This window comes from Triticum dicoccoides, chromosome 2B (assembly GCF_002162155.2).
Source record: "Triticum dicoccoides isolate Atlit2015 ecotype Zavitan chromosome 2B, WEW_v2.0, whole genome shotgun sequence".
Taxonomy (NCBI): domain Eukaryota; kingdom Viridiplantae; phylum Streptophyta; class Magnoliopsida; order Poales; family Poaceae; genus Triticum; species Triticum dicoccoides.
In genome coordinates, this window is record NC_041383.1 from 649,645,131 (window position 1) to 649,662,933 (window position 17,803).

A 17,803-nucleotide genomic window follows, 5' to 3' on the forward strand; every position below is an offset into this window, starting at 1 on the left:
TCGAGGATTTGATGATCCATTACTTCGTCTGTGAAGCATAGTGGGTGTGCGGCGCCCCTGTACTGGGCTATATCGCGACGCAGCTCGGACGAGCTTGGTCTGTTGTATTCGGCCGGGCCATACTTATTATGTCCGGTGTGGCGGCTAGCGTCACGTGAAGCGGGGCGCCCATGCGATCTGTAGATCGATCTTGTTTGCCTTGCCGTATTCTACAAGATGTCTCGCAGGTCTGTTGCGTCTCCCCATACTCTGGTATGTTTTGAGCGGTGTCGGGGTGCGGCTTGGCTTGAGGGCCTGAAGGCCTCTCTATCGCGGCCACAGGGTGGCCGATCGGGCGCATCGTACGCTGGTGATGTAGGTTTAGTTGCTTCCTCCTCAAGTTGGGGAAGCAGCCTGCGCTTCGGGTAGCTCTTGGATGGGCGTTCTAGTTTATACTCTTCGGCCGCCAGGACTTCGGTCCATCTGTCGGCTAGCAAGTCTTGGTCAGCTCTAAGCTGCTGCTGTTTCTTCTTGAGGCTGCTTGCCGTGGCTACGAGCCTGCGTTTGAAACGCTCTTGCTCGACGGGATCCTCTGGCACGACGAATTCATCGTCGTCGAGGCTTGCCTCGTCTTCGGAGGGAGGCATGTAATTGTCGTCCTCATCCTCTTTGTTGGCCGCTCTCTCATGAGGGCTGGCTCCTTCGTCCTCCTGCACTGAATCCTGCTGGAGGGGGTTGTCTTCGGCACTGTCCAGCGTATTGTTATCTCCGGTGCCGGAATCGCCGTTTTTGCTTTGGCGGGACTTAGAGCGGCGCCGCTGACGTCGGCGCTTGGGTTGCTTCTTGGAGGGTTATCCTCTGTTTTCTCCTCGCCATCCCCCGCTTTAGGGGTGTCCACCATGTATATGTCATATGACGAGGTGGCTTTCGAGTTCCCTATAGGCACTGGTTTTTGATCGTCTCCTTCATCGGCGTCCATGCCGTCGATGTCTTCAGAGTCGAAGTCGAGCATGTCGGTTAAATCGTTGACAGTGGCTACAAAGTGGGTGGTGGGTGGGCTACAAATTTCTTCGTCGTCCGCATCCCAACCGTGTTGGCCGTAGTCCGGCCAGGGCTCTCCTGACAAAGAGAGAGACTTTAACGAATTCAGGATGTTGCCGAAAGGTGAGTGCTGAAAGACATCCGCGGCGGTGAACTCCATGTCCGGATCCCAATCGGGCTTAACCGGGAGAGGTGCAGGATTTACGGAGTCCGGATCGGAGTCCGACACCTTGGAGTCATGGGCCTTGCGAGGGACTAGGCTGGTATCTGGCTCTACCGCCGTAGAGATTGCAGTTTCCGGGGTGGCGTCTAACCGTCCGTCCCCGACTGGCGTAGTGGGCTCCGGGCTAATGGTCGAAGCGGACACCTGAGCGATGCTCTGGGCGTTGTCCGATGACAGAGCTAAATCGTGCCCATCATGACAGTGCGGCGCACCCGGTTGTGGCTCGAATTCGTCGAAGATCAAGTCCCTGCGGATGTCGTCCGTGTAGTTTAAGCTTCCAAACCTGACCTGATGGCCAGGGGCGTAGCTTTCGATCAGCTCCAGATGGCCGAACGAGTCGGCCCGCAGTGTGAAGCCGCCGAATACGAAGATCTGTCCGGGGAGAAAAGTCTCATCCCGGACCGCATCGCGATTGACGAGCGAAGAAGCCATCGGGCCTAAAAGGCGACGACACAGAGGAACTCTCAATGAAAGCACCAATGTCGGTGTCAAAACCGGCGGATCTCGGGTAGGGGGTCCCGAACTGTGCGTCTAGGCGGATGGTAACAGGAGACAAGGGACACGATGTTTTTACCCAAGTTCGGGCCCTCTCGATGGGGGTAAAACCCTACTCCTGCTTGATTAATATTGATGATATGGGTAGTACAAGATTAGATCTACCACGAGATCGGAGTGGCTAAACCCTAGAATCAAGCCTATGGTATGATTGTTTTTCGTCCTACGGACTTAAACTCTCCGGTTTATATAGACACCGGAGAGGGCTAGGGTTACACAAAGTCGGTTACAATGGGAGGAGATCTTCATATCGTATCGCCAAGCTTGCCTTCCACGCCAAGGAAAGTCCCATCCGGACACGGGACGGAGTCTTCAATCTTGTATCTTCATAGTCCGGGAGTCCGGCCAAAGGTCTTAGTCCGTCCATCCGGACACCCCCTAATCTAGGACTCCCTCACACATCATAAGCTTGCAAGAAAATGACTAAGGAGTTGGTCACGAGGTGATGTATTACGGAACGAGTAAAGAGACTTCCCGGTAACGAGATTGAACTAGGTGTAGAGATACCGACGATCGAATCTCGGGCAAGTAACATACTGATGGACAAAGGGAATTACGTATGTTGTCATAACGGTCCAACCAATAAAGATCTTCATACAATATGTAGGAGCCAATATGGGCATCCAAGTTCCGCTATTGGTTATTAACCGGCGAGGTGTCTCGATCATGTCTACATAGTTCTCGAACCCGTAGGGTCGGCACGCTTAACATTCGTTGATGATATAGTATTATATGAGTTATGTGATTTGGTGACCGAATGTTGTTCGGAGTCCGGATGAGATCACGGACACGACGAGGAGTCTCGAAATGGTCAAGAGGTAAATATTGATATATAGAACGATTTGGTAACGGGTACTTATATCGTCACCGGAAGGGGTTACGGGCACCCCCGGCAAAAGATATGGGCCTTATGGGCCAAGAGAGGGAACACACCAGCCACAAGGGATTGGTGCACCCCCCCCCCATAGCAGGCCGGCCTAGGAAGAGAGGGAAAGAGGGGAAGGGAAAGGAAAGTGTGGAGTAGGACTCCCCCTTCCTTCCCTTTCCCCCCTCTTTACTTCCCCCTCGGTCATATATGGCGGAGGGGAGGGGCTTGGGAGGGACTCCAAGTAGGATTCCTCCTACTTGGGCACCTCTTATGGTTGTTTCTCCCTCCCTCCCTCCCACCTATATATATGTGGGAGGGGGTGCCTAGCATACACTAGACAATTGCCTAGTCGTGTGTGGCGCCCCCCCTCCACCATTTACACCCCCGGTCATATTTTGTAGTGCTTAGGCGAATACCTTCGAAGATAATGTCACCGTCACCATGCCGTCGCACTGCCGGAAATCATCTACTACCTCGCTGTCTTGCTGGATCAAGAAGGCGGTCACCGAGCTGAACGTGTGCAGAACGCGGAGGTGCCGTACGTTTGGTACTTGATCGGTTGGAGCGCGAAGAAGTTTGACTACATCAACCGCATTGTTAAACACTTACGCTTACGGTCTACGAGGGTACGTAGACACACTCTCCCCCTCTCGTTTCTATGCATCTCCTTGATAGATCTTGCATGTGCATAGAATTTTCTTGTTTTCCATGCAACGTTTCCCAACAAAAACAACAAGAGTTACATGGCCGAGGAGGAGCAGACTTGGGGTTGGTGTGCTTGGCTAGTAAATGATTTGTGAATTAAACCATTTAAAATGACCATTTACCTCTCAAGAAAACATACACTGATCTTTCTGCAGTTGACAGTGGAAAATTTTGCAACCACTGACTTGGAAAAAAATTGCAAGCACTAAGTGTGACAGTGACAACCAACTGATTGACAATTGGCAACATTTTGCAAATTTGACACTAGCTAGCTACTCCCAAATGCTATCAATTTGGAAAAAAATGGTTGTCTATCTACTCCCAAATGCTGTGAATTTGGAGTATGTACTATTGTGCACATCTAAGATACTCTAGAACTATCTAAGATACTCAGATAACATAAATTTTTAGTATCAAGTTTAGATAACATAAAATTTTAGTATCATGTTCAGAAAGCATAAACTTCACATAATTTAGTTTCAGTGAAGTCTTTTTCTATGGAGTTAACATAAATTCGGAGGATTCACAAAGTTTTCAGTGTCAAGTTCTTTTCTTAATAAGAGTGCGATACTCCTGTTGGAAACCATAGTGAAAATTAGGCATTTTACAAAGTTTTTAGTATCAAATTCTTTTCAATATAAATTAGACAACCTATCAGTACTACTGATGTCAGTTAGAGAAAAGTTATGAATGAAATTGAAATCAGTTAGAGCGAAGTGTACAAATATTACTACAAGCGCAAGCAGTACAAATATTACTAGAATTTGCTCTGAATTTTGACGGTAAGAATGAGAATGAAAATGCAAGGCTAGGAGACACATTGGAGCAAGGCTAACTAATGGCCATATCATTTGCTTTGCTTAATCTATCTTATTTTAGCTTTAAACACTACAACTTCTTGTGTGATGACACAACTAAGATCTAATCCTTACGGTAACCAATGTCCAGTTAACCACTAACTTACTGTAACCAATGGCAGACATGAACACAAACTTATTGTAACTAGAAAATCAGACTTTCAAAGATCTGACAGAAACACCGGCTTCTTGTGTGAATGCCGAACAACTATACCCACAAACATCAGTAGTTACCACTAACTTGACATGAACACTAACTTCAGTAGTTACCACTAACTCCATACTTGACAGTAAAGATCAAAATTTTAGACTTAGAGTAAAAAATTCACTTGTAGAGCACTTGGGCACGAGGTCGATAAGCATGAGAAGGACTTCAAGGAGGAGGAGCCGCCTTAGTCGGGGTTAACTTCCGCAGCAGCTGTCGTCCGTCTTCTGATACCATCAACTTCCATAGCAGCCACTCGGGGCCTGGAGGAGGAGCTGGTGGATGAGAGCTTGAGGACGAGGAGCGCATGCCCCATGCTGTCGCCATGCCTCCAGATCGAGCGCCAACCCATCGTCATGCCTCCATATCGAGGGCTGCCCCGTTGAAGAACGGATTTTTAGGACCGGCGCGGGGTCGTGGAGGAGGGAGAGGAGCTCAGTGACGCGGCGCAGGGCAGTGGAGCGGCACAACATCAAGAAGCTGCAGGGAAAGTTGGAGGGGTTTTTTGTAAAAATGTCGTAGCGACATTCTTTTTTGGACGGAGGGAGTATATATGTATGGTCCCTGTTGCAAAGAGCATGATTTTGCACTTAATTTGTGGCATATAGTTAAGGAATTTTATCTTATTTATATGAAGGAAAGATGTTGCATATTGCATTGTTTGTTATCTCCCTTTCTCTCACTCTCAGAAAATCCATATTCATGTCACACTCCGCAAACATACTATATAGGAAAAAGTCTAAAATAAACCCTGAACTATTTCTGCATTGGGATAAAGTCTAAAATAAACCATGAACTGGTAGACGAAAGCTAAATCAAACCCTGTACTTTGAATCCCTGAAATCAGCACACCGAGCTCTCCGATCCCGCCCTATTTTAAACCTTGAGCGTGTTTTCAAGGGGAATATCGACAGTAAGGTTAGGGCCGAACGCAACTGGGCTGGCCCATCAGGGCGAAGCCTCTTTTTCTTTTTCGTATCATGCGACTTAAGAATACCCAAAAGAAGAAAAAATGGACAGACAAGGATTCACACTTGGGACCTGGGTTTTTTCGAAAAGGAGGGACTCCCCGGCCTCTGCATCAGAATGATGCATATGGCCATCTTTATAGATAAACAAATAGGTTCAATAGAGTCTTATAGTCTGAAACAAAGAAGCGGCCAGCTCACAAAGAGCCACAGCGCCAAAAACCAAAAGCCAAAAGGCCACAACCGGCTAGCATAACAAAAATAGGAAAAACTAATCACCATCCTATTACATGATCGCCATCCAAACCGGTTAAAGATATCCCGTGCTACCATCTCCCACCGGATAGATCCAGTAATAAAACGCTCCCTGGCCTCTGTCGGAGTGAGTAACAATCACATACGGATCAACGCAGTGGCTTGGAATAAAACCTGCAAAAAATAAATATTTGTTGTTGTGTTAAAAGCCAAATCATTTCTGCAGTTCCAAATTGCCCACAACAAAGCACATACTCCTACGCGAATGTGTCTAGCTATTTCGGACTCTATCCCAACAAGCCACGTTCCAAATAACGTATTGACAGAATTCGGAGGACTAATGTTAAAGGCAATGTGCACCGTCTGCCACAAAACTTTGGCCAAACAGGCAATCAAAGAAAAGGTGTTTGATGGTTTCATCCCGATCACAAAAACTACACCTAGTAGATCCTGTCCAGTTGCCCTTTACCAAGTTATCCTTTGTCAATATGACTAGTTTATGTACAAATCATATAAACACTTTAATTTTCAAAGGAACTTTTACTTTCCAAACATATTAGGAACTAGGAATGGCGCTAGAGTTGATGACATCGATATACATCGATTTAACAGTGAACTCTCCAGACCTAGTGAGCTTCCAACACAACTGATTGGGCTAATGAGACAGCTAAACCTCCATCAGTCTACTCACCAGATGAAGCCACACATCCCACTGGTTGCCAACTAGCGTCCTTCTAAATTGAATATTAAGGGGGATGGACTGCATAATCGTTGCCACAAAAGCATCACGTCGTTGAACAATACTATACAGGGACGGATACTGAAGCGCCAGCGATGATTCACCAAGCCAAGTATCCTTCCGGAAGCGCGTGGTAGTGCCATTACCGACTGTAAATTTTTTTCCTATTAAAGAAGGCTGCTTTGACTCTCATAAGCCCCTTTCAAAAAGGCGAGTCCGTCGGTCTCACTGTCACCTCGGACAAAGTTTTGGACTGCAGATACTTACTACGGAGAATCTGCGCCCACGTGGCTTCAGTCTCAGCTGATAACTTATACAGCCACTTACTGAGAAGACATCTGTTCTTGAGAAGACATCTGTTCTTGACTTATACAGACACTTGGGACCTGGTGTTTCTAACCTCGTCCCGCTAGCCACTATAGTTGAAGATTTCAAGACATTTATGAGAAGCGTCAACATATTTAATAACACAACGACGTCGCGATTTGAAACATTTTCCTGGAAACGGTCAACAATGTTGAAATCCAAGTATTCTTAAAAAAAGTTTTTAAAAATAAATACAAAGAAAATTTGGAAACATGAACCATTTTTGTAATCCCTGAACAATTTTTTAAAGCGCGAACAATTTTTGAAAAAGAAACAAACAATGTTTTGAAAACATCAATAATTTTTGAAACCTAAACAAAATAAGTAGGAACAATTTTCCTAAACAATAATTTTTTGAAACATAAACATTTGTTCGTAAAAATGGGAATACATTTTGAAACCTGAATAAAAATTTAAAGTGTGAACACTTTCTAACTATTTAAAAAAATGTGAACACATTTTCAAAAATTGTTCGCACTTTCAAATTTTGTTCAGATTTCGAAATTATTCGTTTTAAAAAAGTGTTCACACTTTAAAAACTCTAGGGGATTCACGTTTTCAACTTTTGTTTGTATTTTCCAAAAAAATCATAATTCCAAGAAATGTTCGTATTTCAATCAAGAAAATATGTCTAATAATTTCAGAAATGTTTTCAAATCTCGATGCTTCCATGTGATGTTAAACTTTTTGTGCTTCTTATTTATCACCAACAGCTATCGGATAAAGTTGCTATCAGGACTTGGTTAACAACGCGAGATTGGAAGTTTGTTTCCAGACAACGTTTCCATTGTTCTGGTATTTTTAAGTTTGCCCGGTGGGCAATCCCAGTACAGCTCGGCTGCAGTTTAAGTTCACCTGATGGGCCGGCCCAGTACAGTCCAGCGGCAGTCAGCGATCCCGGGTTTCATATGCCAAGTCAGCGAAGCAATCCCGGGTTTCAGTTGCCAAGTCAGCGATCCTTGTTTGGGAGCGCATTCAAGGTTTAAATTTTAAAATAGACCAAGATTAAAGAGTTCGGTGTGCTGATTTCAAGAATTCAAAGTTCAGGGTTTGATTTAGTTTTTGTCTACAAGTTCAAGGTTTATTTTAGACTTCTCTGCATTGAGCAGAAGCAGGGTTCGGTACAGCACTACATTAAGCCAGATTTAGCATAATCGTATACGGACTACTGCATTTATTGGCATCAGTATCGATCAGGTGTTTTTGTTGCTGGATTTGGCCACTGATCTCGCCGGCAGATCATGCTACAGAGCAGAGACCGGCGAGCGCTCTAGTCAATCCGCCTTGAGGGTGTTGCCGACGTCGATGACGAAGCGGTACCTGACGTAGCCCTTGGCCAGGCGCTCCATTGCCGCGTTCACCTCCCCGGCGCCGATCACTTCGACGTCCGCCGCCACGCCGTGCTCGGCGGCGAAGTCTAGCATCTCCTGCGTCTCGCTGATGCTCGCCATGCAGCTCCCGGCAATTGTCTTGCCGCCTGTTCGACCGCATTAAAAGATCAAACCAGGAAGCTCAAAAGATTTCTCTGAATGGAGGAAGATCATAAGATATTTCTGAGTGATGAAGGATGACCATAATCGAAGCTGAGCTTACCGCCGATGAGAGCGAACGCGGAGACCTGTAGAGGTTTATCGGGGATGCCGAGCAAGATCATCTTGCCGTGGGGTTTGAGGAGCGCCAGGTACGGGTGCAGGGACGCGGCGGCGGACGCCGTGTTGACGATGCCGTGCATGGTGCCCGCTGCGGCCTTCATCTCGGCCGCGTCCGTGCTGAGGACGAACGCGTCGGCGCCCAGCCGCTCCAGCGCCTCCTCCCGCTTCCCGGGCGACGTGCTGATCACGGTCACCTTCGCCGCCCCGAACGCCCTGGCGAACTTGACGGCGACGTGGCCCAGCCCGCCGAGGCCGATCACGCCCACGTGGCTGCCGGGCGCGCCCAGCCCGTGGCGCCGCATGGGGGCGTACACGGTGGCGCCCGCGCAGAGCAGCGGCGCGGCGGCGTCGAGCGGCAGGGCGTCGGGGAAGCGGACGACGAAGCGCGCGTCGGCCACGACCAGGTCGGAGTAGCCGCCGCGGGTGACGGCGCCGTCCCTGTCGCGGGAGTTGTAGGTGAGGACGACCCTGGCGCAGTAGTTCTCGGCGCCGTCCTCGCAGCTCTCGCAGGCCCGGCAGGCGTTCACCATGCAGCCGACGCCCACCCTGTCCCCGGCCGCGAACCCCGCCACGTTCTTGCCCACCTCCGTCACCACCCCGGCGATCTCGTGCCTGCGGGCATATGGATTATCACAAGTTGTGACACGGTGATCAGCCTGGCGATCTCGTGGCTCCTACTGTATGAGTGAGTGAAGTTTACCCGGGGACGACCGGGTAGATGGCGTTCTTCCAGTCGTTCTTGATGGTGTGCAGGTCGGAGTGGCAGATGCCGCAGTAGAGCACCTTTATGGCCACGTCGTCATCACCAGTGTTCCTGCAGAATTAACGGCGATATTAGATTCTCACGAACCAGTTCAGACAATTCTACTATCTCCTCTGCTATTGCACTCACCCATGAGCATGTTTCAGAACTGCAATTTGCTGACGCGGGGTACAGATTCAGAGCTCAGAATGACAATGGAGACTACTAACGTTAATCATTCAAGATTCGCATCTGAAAATTCAACTAGTTACCGATAACACGAACTCTTTAAACTACTTCCTCCGTCCCAAATTACTTTTTGCTAAAATGGATGTATCTACCACTAATTTGAGCCACAAGTAATTCGGGGCGGATGGAGTATTTATTTGTTCGATCTCTTACATTACCAGTAGGAGATTAAAAGCGTGTGCCTTCTACATATATGTCTTGCCTCCTACGAAGAAGGGTTTGCACTGCTGTTGTAGCTGAAAGAAGACACATGCATGGTCACGCGTACATCAACATGGTGAGCTGGCCTACTCGCAAAAAAAAAAAAAACATGTTGAGCTGGCCGGCATAATAAATGAGAAAAAAAACTGTACAATTCCTCTCTGCGGGCTGAATCCGGCCTCTAGGACAGTGGGACATCTTCATCCATCTCCCTTAAACTCAGCCATGTGCAGGTGCAGCAGGCAGGAGCGGGGCGATGAACAACTTGACGATCCACGGAGCGTACCTAGACGTAGCGACGCAATTGAATTGCCTTGAATTGATGCAGAGTTACTGCCAGCCAGCTAGAGAAGGAGGCCCAGGCCGAAACGAGTATACTGAGCTCCGATCTAGGGTACGTAGCGGATGGCAGGACATGTTATTGTGGACTGAGATAGTAGCCAGAAAGGTCAAGCTAGTGGCGGGCGCCATAAGTTCTTTGCAGGGGCAGCAATAAAATCCACCTTCACTCCAAGAACTTTCAAGGAAAGAAGGAAGGAAGGTTCGGTGCCTGCAGCTGCAGTTGAATTGAGGTCTGACCCGATCTGGTATGATGTGTGTGCAGAGAGCAGTGAATGGGTAAAGGTTTAACATCGGCAGCTCTACTTGCATGTTACTACTAGCACTTACCCTTGCTTTATTGCCTATCACCAACTCAGAACTGAAGTCGCCAGAATTTCATAGTTGATATTGTGAGTTGCATTACCATTCACCAATTGGCCTTTCCCCGGACACCATGCCCCCTCCCCCGCGGCTCCAGGCAGCGCCCGCGCCCGCACCCGCATCCGTCCCGGCGCCGGCGGATGCTGCTCCCGGCCTGGTGCTGGGCTCCTGGTTCATGCCCCTGCCACCTCCTCCTGCTGGTGCTCCCCCCTGTTCCCCTGCGCAGCTCGCGCAGCTGGCGCCCCCAGCGCGTTCCTCGTCGGCCCCAGATCGAGATCCATATCGTGGTGGTAGGGGTCGGGTCAGCCCCACTGCATCCGTGGAGTTCGTCCCGGACTCGCAGCCGGTCGGGGCGTCTCCGCACCGCACCCTGGTCGGCTCGGGGCCGGCCGCTTCCGCGGCTCTCTCAACGCGCATTCAAGACGAAGCCCCTGTTTACTGCGGTGGTGGGGGGCAGTTGGCCTCCCCCCGCCTTGCCGCGGGCGCGCCTTCAATGCTGGATGGTGGCTCTGGTGGCGCGGGGCGCGAGATGGCGGCGACCGGCGGCTGGACGCTGGTCACATCGCGTAAAGGGCCGCGCCAGCCGGGCTTGCCTGCTCCGGCATTCAAGCCGCTGCCCATCCCGCGTTGGCTCTTCGGGCGTTGCTGCAGGTGCCTGGTCAAGGGCCACAGAGCTTCAAGCTGCCGAGACCCGCTTCGCTGCTCCCATTGCCTGCAGAATGGGCATAAATCGCTGGGCTGCCGTAACAGATGGATGCCCCTGAGCTCTCTTGACTGCCCCGTCCTGCCACCCCCTCCTCTGCCTCGCCCCGCTGCAACCTCTGCTCAAGCTCCTTCCCGCCCAGGCCGGGGGTGGGAATCCAGAGCGTCGGACGAGCACGGTGCTGTGCCGCTACCTCCTCTGTTTTCGCCCGCCCCCTTGGGCATGGCGCTGCGGCCTGGGGATGCCTCGCTCAGGCCGGCCGAAGACTTCGTCGTCGTCCCGGCGACGCCCGAGATGCAAGCGGAGTCGGCCGTCCTCTCCACCAACGCGGCGGTTGCCTGGCTTGAGGGTGACCGTCAGGATGTCTCCTGCCAGCAGGTGGCGGCGGACGTCGCCAGGGCCTTGGGGGCTCGAAAGGAGGACGTCGAGGTGGTCAAGCACTACCCGGAGAGGTTCCTCATCCGCTTCATGCACCAACACCACTGCGCTGATGCCGTGTCCCGCGACTACCTGCCTGGTTCGGGCTTTCGCATCTTTGCGCGGCAATGGAGGCTGGAGGCTCATGCTGACAATGAAGACATGCTGCTGCACGTCCGGCTTTGCCTGGAGGGCGTGCCCCTGCATGCCTGGAACGAGTACGTGGCCACATTCCTCATCGGTCGTCGCTGCTCTCTGGACTACATCGAGCCCCGCTCCCGTCGCAAGGAGGACACCCGTGACCTGTCGCTCTGGGCTTGGACTGCCGACCCCAGCGCCATCCCTAAGGTGAAGTGGCTCACCCTGCCCGCCCGCGGGCACCGGCGTCGAGGGCGCCGCGGGCTTCGCCACCGCGTCATAATCCACCTGGACCTCCTTGAAGACCACTCCAAGGCCGGAGAAGATGACGACAACCCGCCGCCGCCGGACGTCGAGGAGTTCACTTGGTACAGAAAGTTCGTCGACGGTACCTACATCCCGCCAGACAGGCGCGCTGCTCCGGCCCATGATGCTCGGCGCAATGACCGGCGTGATGATGAAGACCACGATGGGCGCCGTGGCCGCGATGGTGCCCGCACTCGTGAGGGCTGGGCCACCAGGATGCGTCGTTCCCTTTCCCGCAACACGCGTGATCGCCAGCGGGAGGCTGGCCAAGATCGCTCCAGGGACCGGTCGGGCGGTCGTCGTCGCGCGGCGGTGCCCTCCGACCTTCCCCTATCGGCTTCTGTTCAGGCAGTGGTCGCCGGCGCTGGGCTCCTGCGTGGCTCCGGTTCGGGTGGCAGTGCCCTTGACCGTGCCGTGGAGCTCCTGCCCGCTCTGGAGGGGGAGCGTGCTGGGAACCGTGGGCGTTCCACCACTCGGCACGGCTCTCCCCGTGGTGATCGGAGGCGCTCGCTGGAGGCTCCCTCTTCGCCGGCGTCCCCGCCCCGCTCCCCAACTTCTGTGCTGCGGCCCAACCCGCGGTCCAAGAGGGCTGGAGCACAGAGTTCTCCGCTGCTGCATGTCGATCCCGTCACGCTGGCTCTCTGCTCGCCTGGGATGCTGCTGGAGCCGCTACCTTCACCAGCTAGGCCCCCGGGCTTCGAAGGGTCACCCACGCCGCCGCTGCTCTGTGATGGTTCGGTGCGGCGGACCCCTTCTCCGGTGCATGTTAGCGTGGCCCCGGCTGGGGAGGGGGCTGTGGCGCCTCTCTTCGTGGATCGTCAGCCGGGCATCCTTGCCTCGCCTGGTTCCTCGCCTCCCAGGCCGCCGGCGGCTCGCAGGAAGACACTGGCTGGAGTGCGGATTTCCTACAGGGGTGGCCTCTCCCTGCAGCGCATCAGGCGCCCTGGTGGCCCGGTGATCGCTCCGGTGGCCAAATCTGCTGAGCAGCTGGTTGCTCGCAGACTGGGGATTACTAAGGATGGCAAGGATGTGACAGAAGCCACTCTGGACGACTTCACCGCCAAGTTCAAGGAGCAGCTACCCACAGAGGTCATCGTGGCCATGCGTGATTTCTTCCACCTCGACGACAAGGCCGTCAATGATGTTGAAGATGCCCTGATCGAGCATGGCGGCGAGGGGGCCCTGGAGATTGCTTCGACTCAAGATGACGCTGTGCTCCAGGGAAGTGTGGGCCTTGATGCAGTCTGATCTGCTAGTTTGCCCTGGATGCTGCCATGTTCTTATGTTAGCAAGTATGGCTAGGTGGCCCAGAGGGGTCTGTATCTTTTCTTCTATGTTGTGTCTGTACTCTGAACCTTGCTGGGTGCACATGGATGGATGTTGCGCCTCCAGTCTCCAAAGTCAAATGTGCCTGCTATCTCCAAGCTTGCGATGCTTCTTCACAGACTTATGCTCTTATGGTTCTGCTCAACCATGTGTGTTCCTGCTGTCTCCATGTTAAGTCAACCCATCAACACTCTGTGTTGGAATGTTAGGGGACTAAACTGCCCGGCAAGGCGGGCAACTGTTAGTGCTACCATCGCGTCTTCCTCCTGTCAAATTGTGTGTCTGCAAGAGACGAAACTGGATAACGTGGATGTGTTTACTGCTGCCTTTCTCGGTGGAAACAGGCTGCGGAATTTTGCGCAACGTCCGGCTGTAGGGACAAGGGGTGGTTTGTTGCTGCTATGGGATGACAGTGTTCTCGAGGTCTCCGACATTTCTTTCTCGGCTTATTGCCTTTCGGCTTCGGTCAGAGTCCTCGAGAGTGAGGTGTGTTTCAAGCTGACTAATGTCTACGGGCCTACGGACTATGCATGCAAGGAGGCCTTCTTTGCGGAGCTATGCTCCTGCAAGCCACTTCCTGGTTTGGGATGGCTCGTGCTTGGGGACTTCAACCAAATATATCGTGCTAGGGACAAGAACAAGCGAAACATCAACCGGAGGAGGATTAAGCGCTTCCGGGACACTCTGCAGTCATGTGAGCTCAAGGAGATCCATCTGCAGAATAGGCGGTTCACGTGGAGCAACGAGAGGGAAAACCCAACCCTTTGCAAGCTGGACTCCTTCTTCTGCAATGAGACCTGGGACTTGTCCTTCAACACTCATGTGCTTCATGCCCTTTCGTCATCCCTTTCCGATCACTGCCCTCTGCTGCTCGCCGACGACAGGGGGCCTAGGCGGCCTCGGTCCTTCAAGTTTGAAAACCTCTGGGTGTCCTTGCCGGGTTTTGACGAGGTGGTCTCAAAGGCTTGGGCCGAGCGGGTGAGACACACGGAGCCATACCAGATTCTGTATCAAAAGCTCAAGACAACCGCGTTGCGTCTCTCTGAGTGGAGTAAAAAGCTTTTCTCTAAGGCGAAAGTCCAGTTTCATGCGGCTCAGCTTGTGATCCTCCACCTTGACATTGCGCAGGAAGGGAGACCCCTCTCCCTTGAGGAACGGGACCTCCGCTCGAGACTGAAGAGAAGGGTTATTAGCTTGTCGGTGCTCCAGAGGGCTCGAAAGAGCCAGTGTGCAAGGGTTGCAAATTTGAAAGATGGTGATGCTAACACCAAATTTTTCCATCGGCGCATTAATGCTAGGCGGCGAAAGAACCACATTCATCGGATCAAGCACGGGCATGGTTGGGTAACCGAGCACAGAGAAAAAGAGAAGATCATTCACGACCACTTCCATGAGGTGATGGGGATAAGGGGTTCGAGCGCCAAGGACTTTAACTGGGAAGAGCTAGGTGTTGAACCCCATGATTTGCATGGCCTTGATGCCACCATTACCGAGGAGGAGGTGTGGGAGGCCATCAAGGTAATGCCTTCTGATAAAGCACCTGGCCCTGACGGCTTCACGGGTCTGTTCTTCAAGAGGTGCTGGGGGGTCATCAAGCATACGGTCATGAGGGTGGTCCAACGCTTTGACTCCCTTCACATAGACGAGCTCCACTGGCTAAACTCTGCCAGTGTTGTTCTATTGCCCAAGAAGGAGGGGGCTGAGGGCATTTCCGACTACAGGCCCATTAGCCTAATTCACTCCATTGCCAAAATCATCGCCAAAGTACTATCGCTCCGGCTTGCACCACTTATGGATGGTATTGTCTCGAACGCCCAAAGCGCTTTCATCAAGCGGCGCAGCATCCATGACAACTTCCTGTATGTGAGAAACTTCGCGCGGAGGTTACATAAGTGCAAAACTCCGGCCCTCCTCTTCAAGCTTGACATCAAGAAGGCTTTTGACTCGGTGAAGTGGGGATATTTCCTGGAGCTTCTCCAACGACTTGGGTTTCCCACCAGATTTCGTGCTTGGGTTGCTGCTCTTCTCTCGACATCATCCTCCCGCATCCTTCTCAACGGTCTGCCAGGGCCGCCCATCAAACATGGCAGCGGGTTTCGGCAGGGGGATCCCCTCTCCCCCCCTGCTATTTGTCATTGCGATCGACCCGCTTCAGAAAATCCTTAATCTGGCAACAACAAAAGGTCTCCTTCGCAAGGTCCGGGGACGGGGGCCCGAGATACGGACTTCGCTTTATGCTGATGACGCGGCCGTCTTTGTGGCTCCTCTCAAGCAGGACATTGACAACCTTGCAGCGATCTTGGGAGGCTTTGGAGAGGTTACGGGCCTCTGTTGCAACTTCCAGAAGAGCTCGGTCATGCCAATTAGATGTGCCCACATTCATCTTGAGCCAATCCTTGGGAGCTTGCCGGCCACCCGTGCGTCATTCCCGGTCAAATACTTAGGCCTCCCGCTATCGGTCTGGCAGCTCAAGCGGGTGGATTTTCAGTATCTCGAAGACAAGGCGGCCGGAAAATTGGTTACTTGGGAAGGCCAAAACATCACAGCTATGGGCCGCACGGCCCTTGTCAAATCAGTCCTTTGCTCCCAAGCGGTGTTCTCAGTCACACCGCTCATCGTGCCTAAAGGCACTCTTCATAGTCTGACCAAGCTTGAACGGGCTTTTCTCTGGTCAGGTGCTAACAAGACAACGGGAGCCAAGTGCAAAGTGAAATGGGACACAGTTTGTAGGCCCAAGGAGTATGGTGGCTTGGGGTGCTTAACTCTGAAAAATTTGCGCGTGCCCTTCGCCTTAGGTGGCCTTGGTTCGAATGGAAGGAGCCCCACAGACTGTGGGTTGGTTATGGCAACCCCTGTTCGGAGGATGATCTCAGCTTCTTTTATGCCTCCACCACCATTACTCTGGGAAATGGAGCCAAAACGCCTTTCTGGGATTCTCCTTGGCTCCTTGGCCGTATGCCCAAAGAGATCGCCCCACACATCTATGAGGCCTCCAGGAGAAAGAACTGGAAGGTTAGGGAGGCTATTAGAGGGAACGCTTGGATCTTCAAAATCATCTACAACACCGTCATCACCGGAGATCACATTCGTGAGTTTTTCACTCTTTCGATGCTTCTGGATGACGTCCATCTTGATGAGCATCGGGAGGACGACATCACCTGGAAGCATTCCAATGATGGGGTGTACTCGACAACCAGTGCTTATAAAGCTCAATTTCTTGGGTTAACCTTGTCACCAATGGATCGTATGGTCTGAAAAGTTTGGGCTCCTCCGAAGATCAAATTCTTTGCCTGGTTGGCTATCCAAGATAGGATCTGGACTGCGGACCGCCTGGAGAGGCGTGGGTGGGCCAACTGCGGTCTGTGCCCTCTTTGTTCTAGGGAGCAGGAAACAGGTGCTCATCTTCTCTTCAAGTGCCGCTTCACTATTCGGCTTTGGAGGTCTCTCGCGGCCAAGCTCGGTCTTCATCACATTGAGACCTCCAGGTGGCATCTTCATGGCTCCGTCCTAGATTGGTGGGAGGATGGTACTGGGAGCCACGTCCCCAACAGGAGTGCCCTGGCCTCCCTAACCCTCCTTGTCTCCTGGACCATCTGGAATGAACGTAATGCTAGGGTGTTCCAACACAAAAGTGCTCCGCCGCCTATTCTTCTTAACACAATCCTGGAGGAGGCCAAGCTTTGGGTTACAGCTGGAGCAAAGAAACTAGGGCGTATTGTATATCGAGAGTAGTCCGCATGCCGTGCTTAAGGTGGTTGTTGTAACACTCTTATCTACTCTCTCTTATTTAATCGATGAGGCAAATCTTTTGCCTCCGTTTCGAAAAAAAAAAGATATTGTGAGTTGCAACCTAGTAGCTACAATGATTTTACTTTACTGGTTCTTCAGAAATCACTGTTGATCGCTTGGAACAAGAGGGCTCGAGAGGCTGGGCAAGAAGCAAGTATATTTTCCTAGTAGAACAGTACTAAGAAGGCTCGACCGTTACTTGAGTAGTGCCACTTGCAGGAAAATGTGACGTAAATAATATTGTACCTTCTCCGACTCTGCATGGGGCGAAGTGATAGGCCGTGGTTTACTTGAGATACGAAATTAAGATCAGCTACGCGCGTACACTGACCGCAGAACCAAAATCAGAGTCTCAAGCTTGCACTTAATTGGTGTGCTTGATCTGAACCGCAAACTAGCACGACGCGCACAGGCTTACTGAGTGTGATCCTACAGCCCCAGCTGAGCTAGCGCAAGCGTAAAATTAAACCGGAACGATTCCCCGCAACGGCGACCGCCGGTGTGTATCAGACAAGAGGCGGACAGGGGACGGAGATGGGCTAGCTAGATAGGGGAGCGTGCGTGCGTGCGTACCTTCGGGGGATGCGGATGGGCGAGAGGTGGCCGGATGCGTCGTGCGCCGCGAGCCCCACCGCCTTCCTCGGGTGCTGCTGCTGCTCCGCCGCCGCCGTCGTGGTCGTCGCCGTAGGCGCCATTGCGGATGGGCGACGGTGGCCGGAGAAAGAGAGAAGCGACTCGTCTTTGGTGGCTTTTGCGAGCTAGTTGAATGACGGTGCTCCGCGCGTGCTGTCTGGTTTTATAGCGACGCAAGCGCACG

The 17,803-nt window shown here is 52.1% G+C and overlaps 1 protein-coding gene across 1 annotated transcript; it reads right to left on the reverse strand.

Moving 5' to 3' along the window:
- Positions 1–7,766: 7,766 nt before the first annotated feature.
- Positions 7,767–17,772, reverse strand: LOC119365384 (cinnamyl alcohol dehydrogenase 7-like). Its single transcript, XM_037631000.1, has 4 exons — positions 17,560–17,772; positions 9,114–9,227; positions 8,355–9,025; positions 7,767–8,238 (listed from the first exon to the last, which is right to left on the reverse strand). Exons 1-4 carry the CDS (start codon positions 17,679–17,681, stop codon positions 8,036–8,038), a joined length of 1,110 nt encoding a protein of 369 aa, XP_037486897.1. The 5' UTR covers positions 17,682–17,772; the 3' UTR covers positions 7,767–8,035.
- Positions 17,773–17,803: the final 31 nt, after the last annotated feature.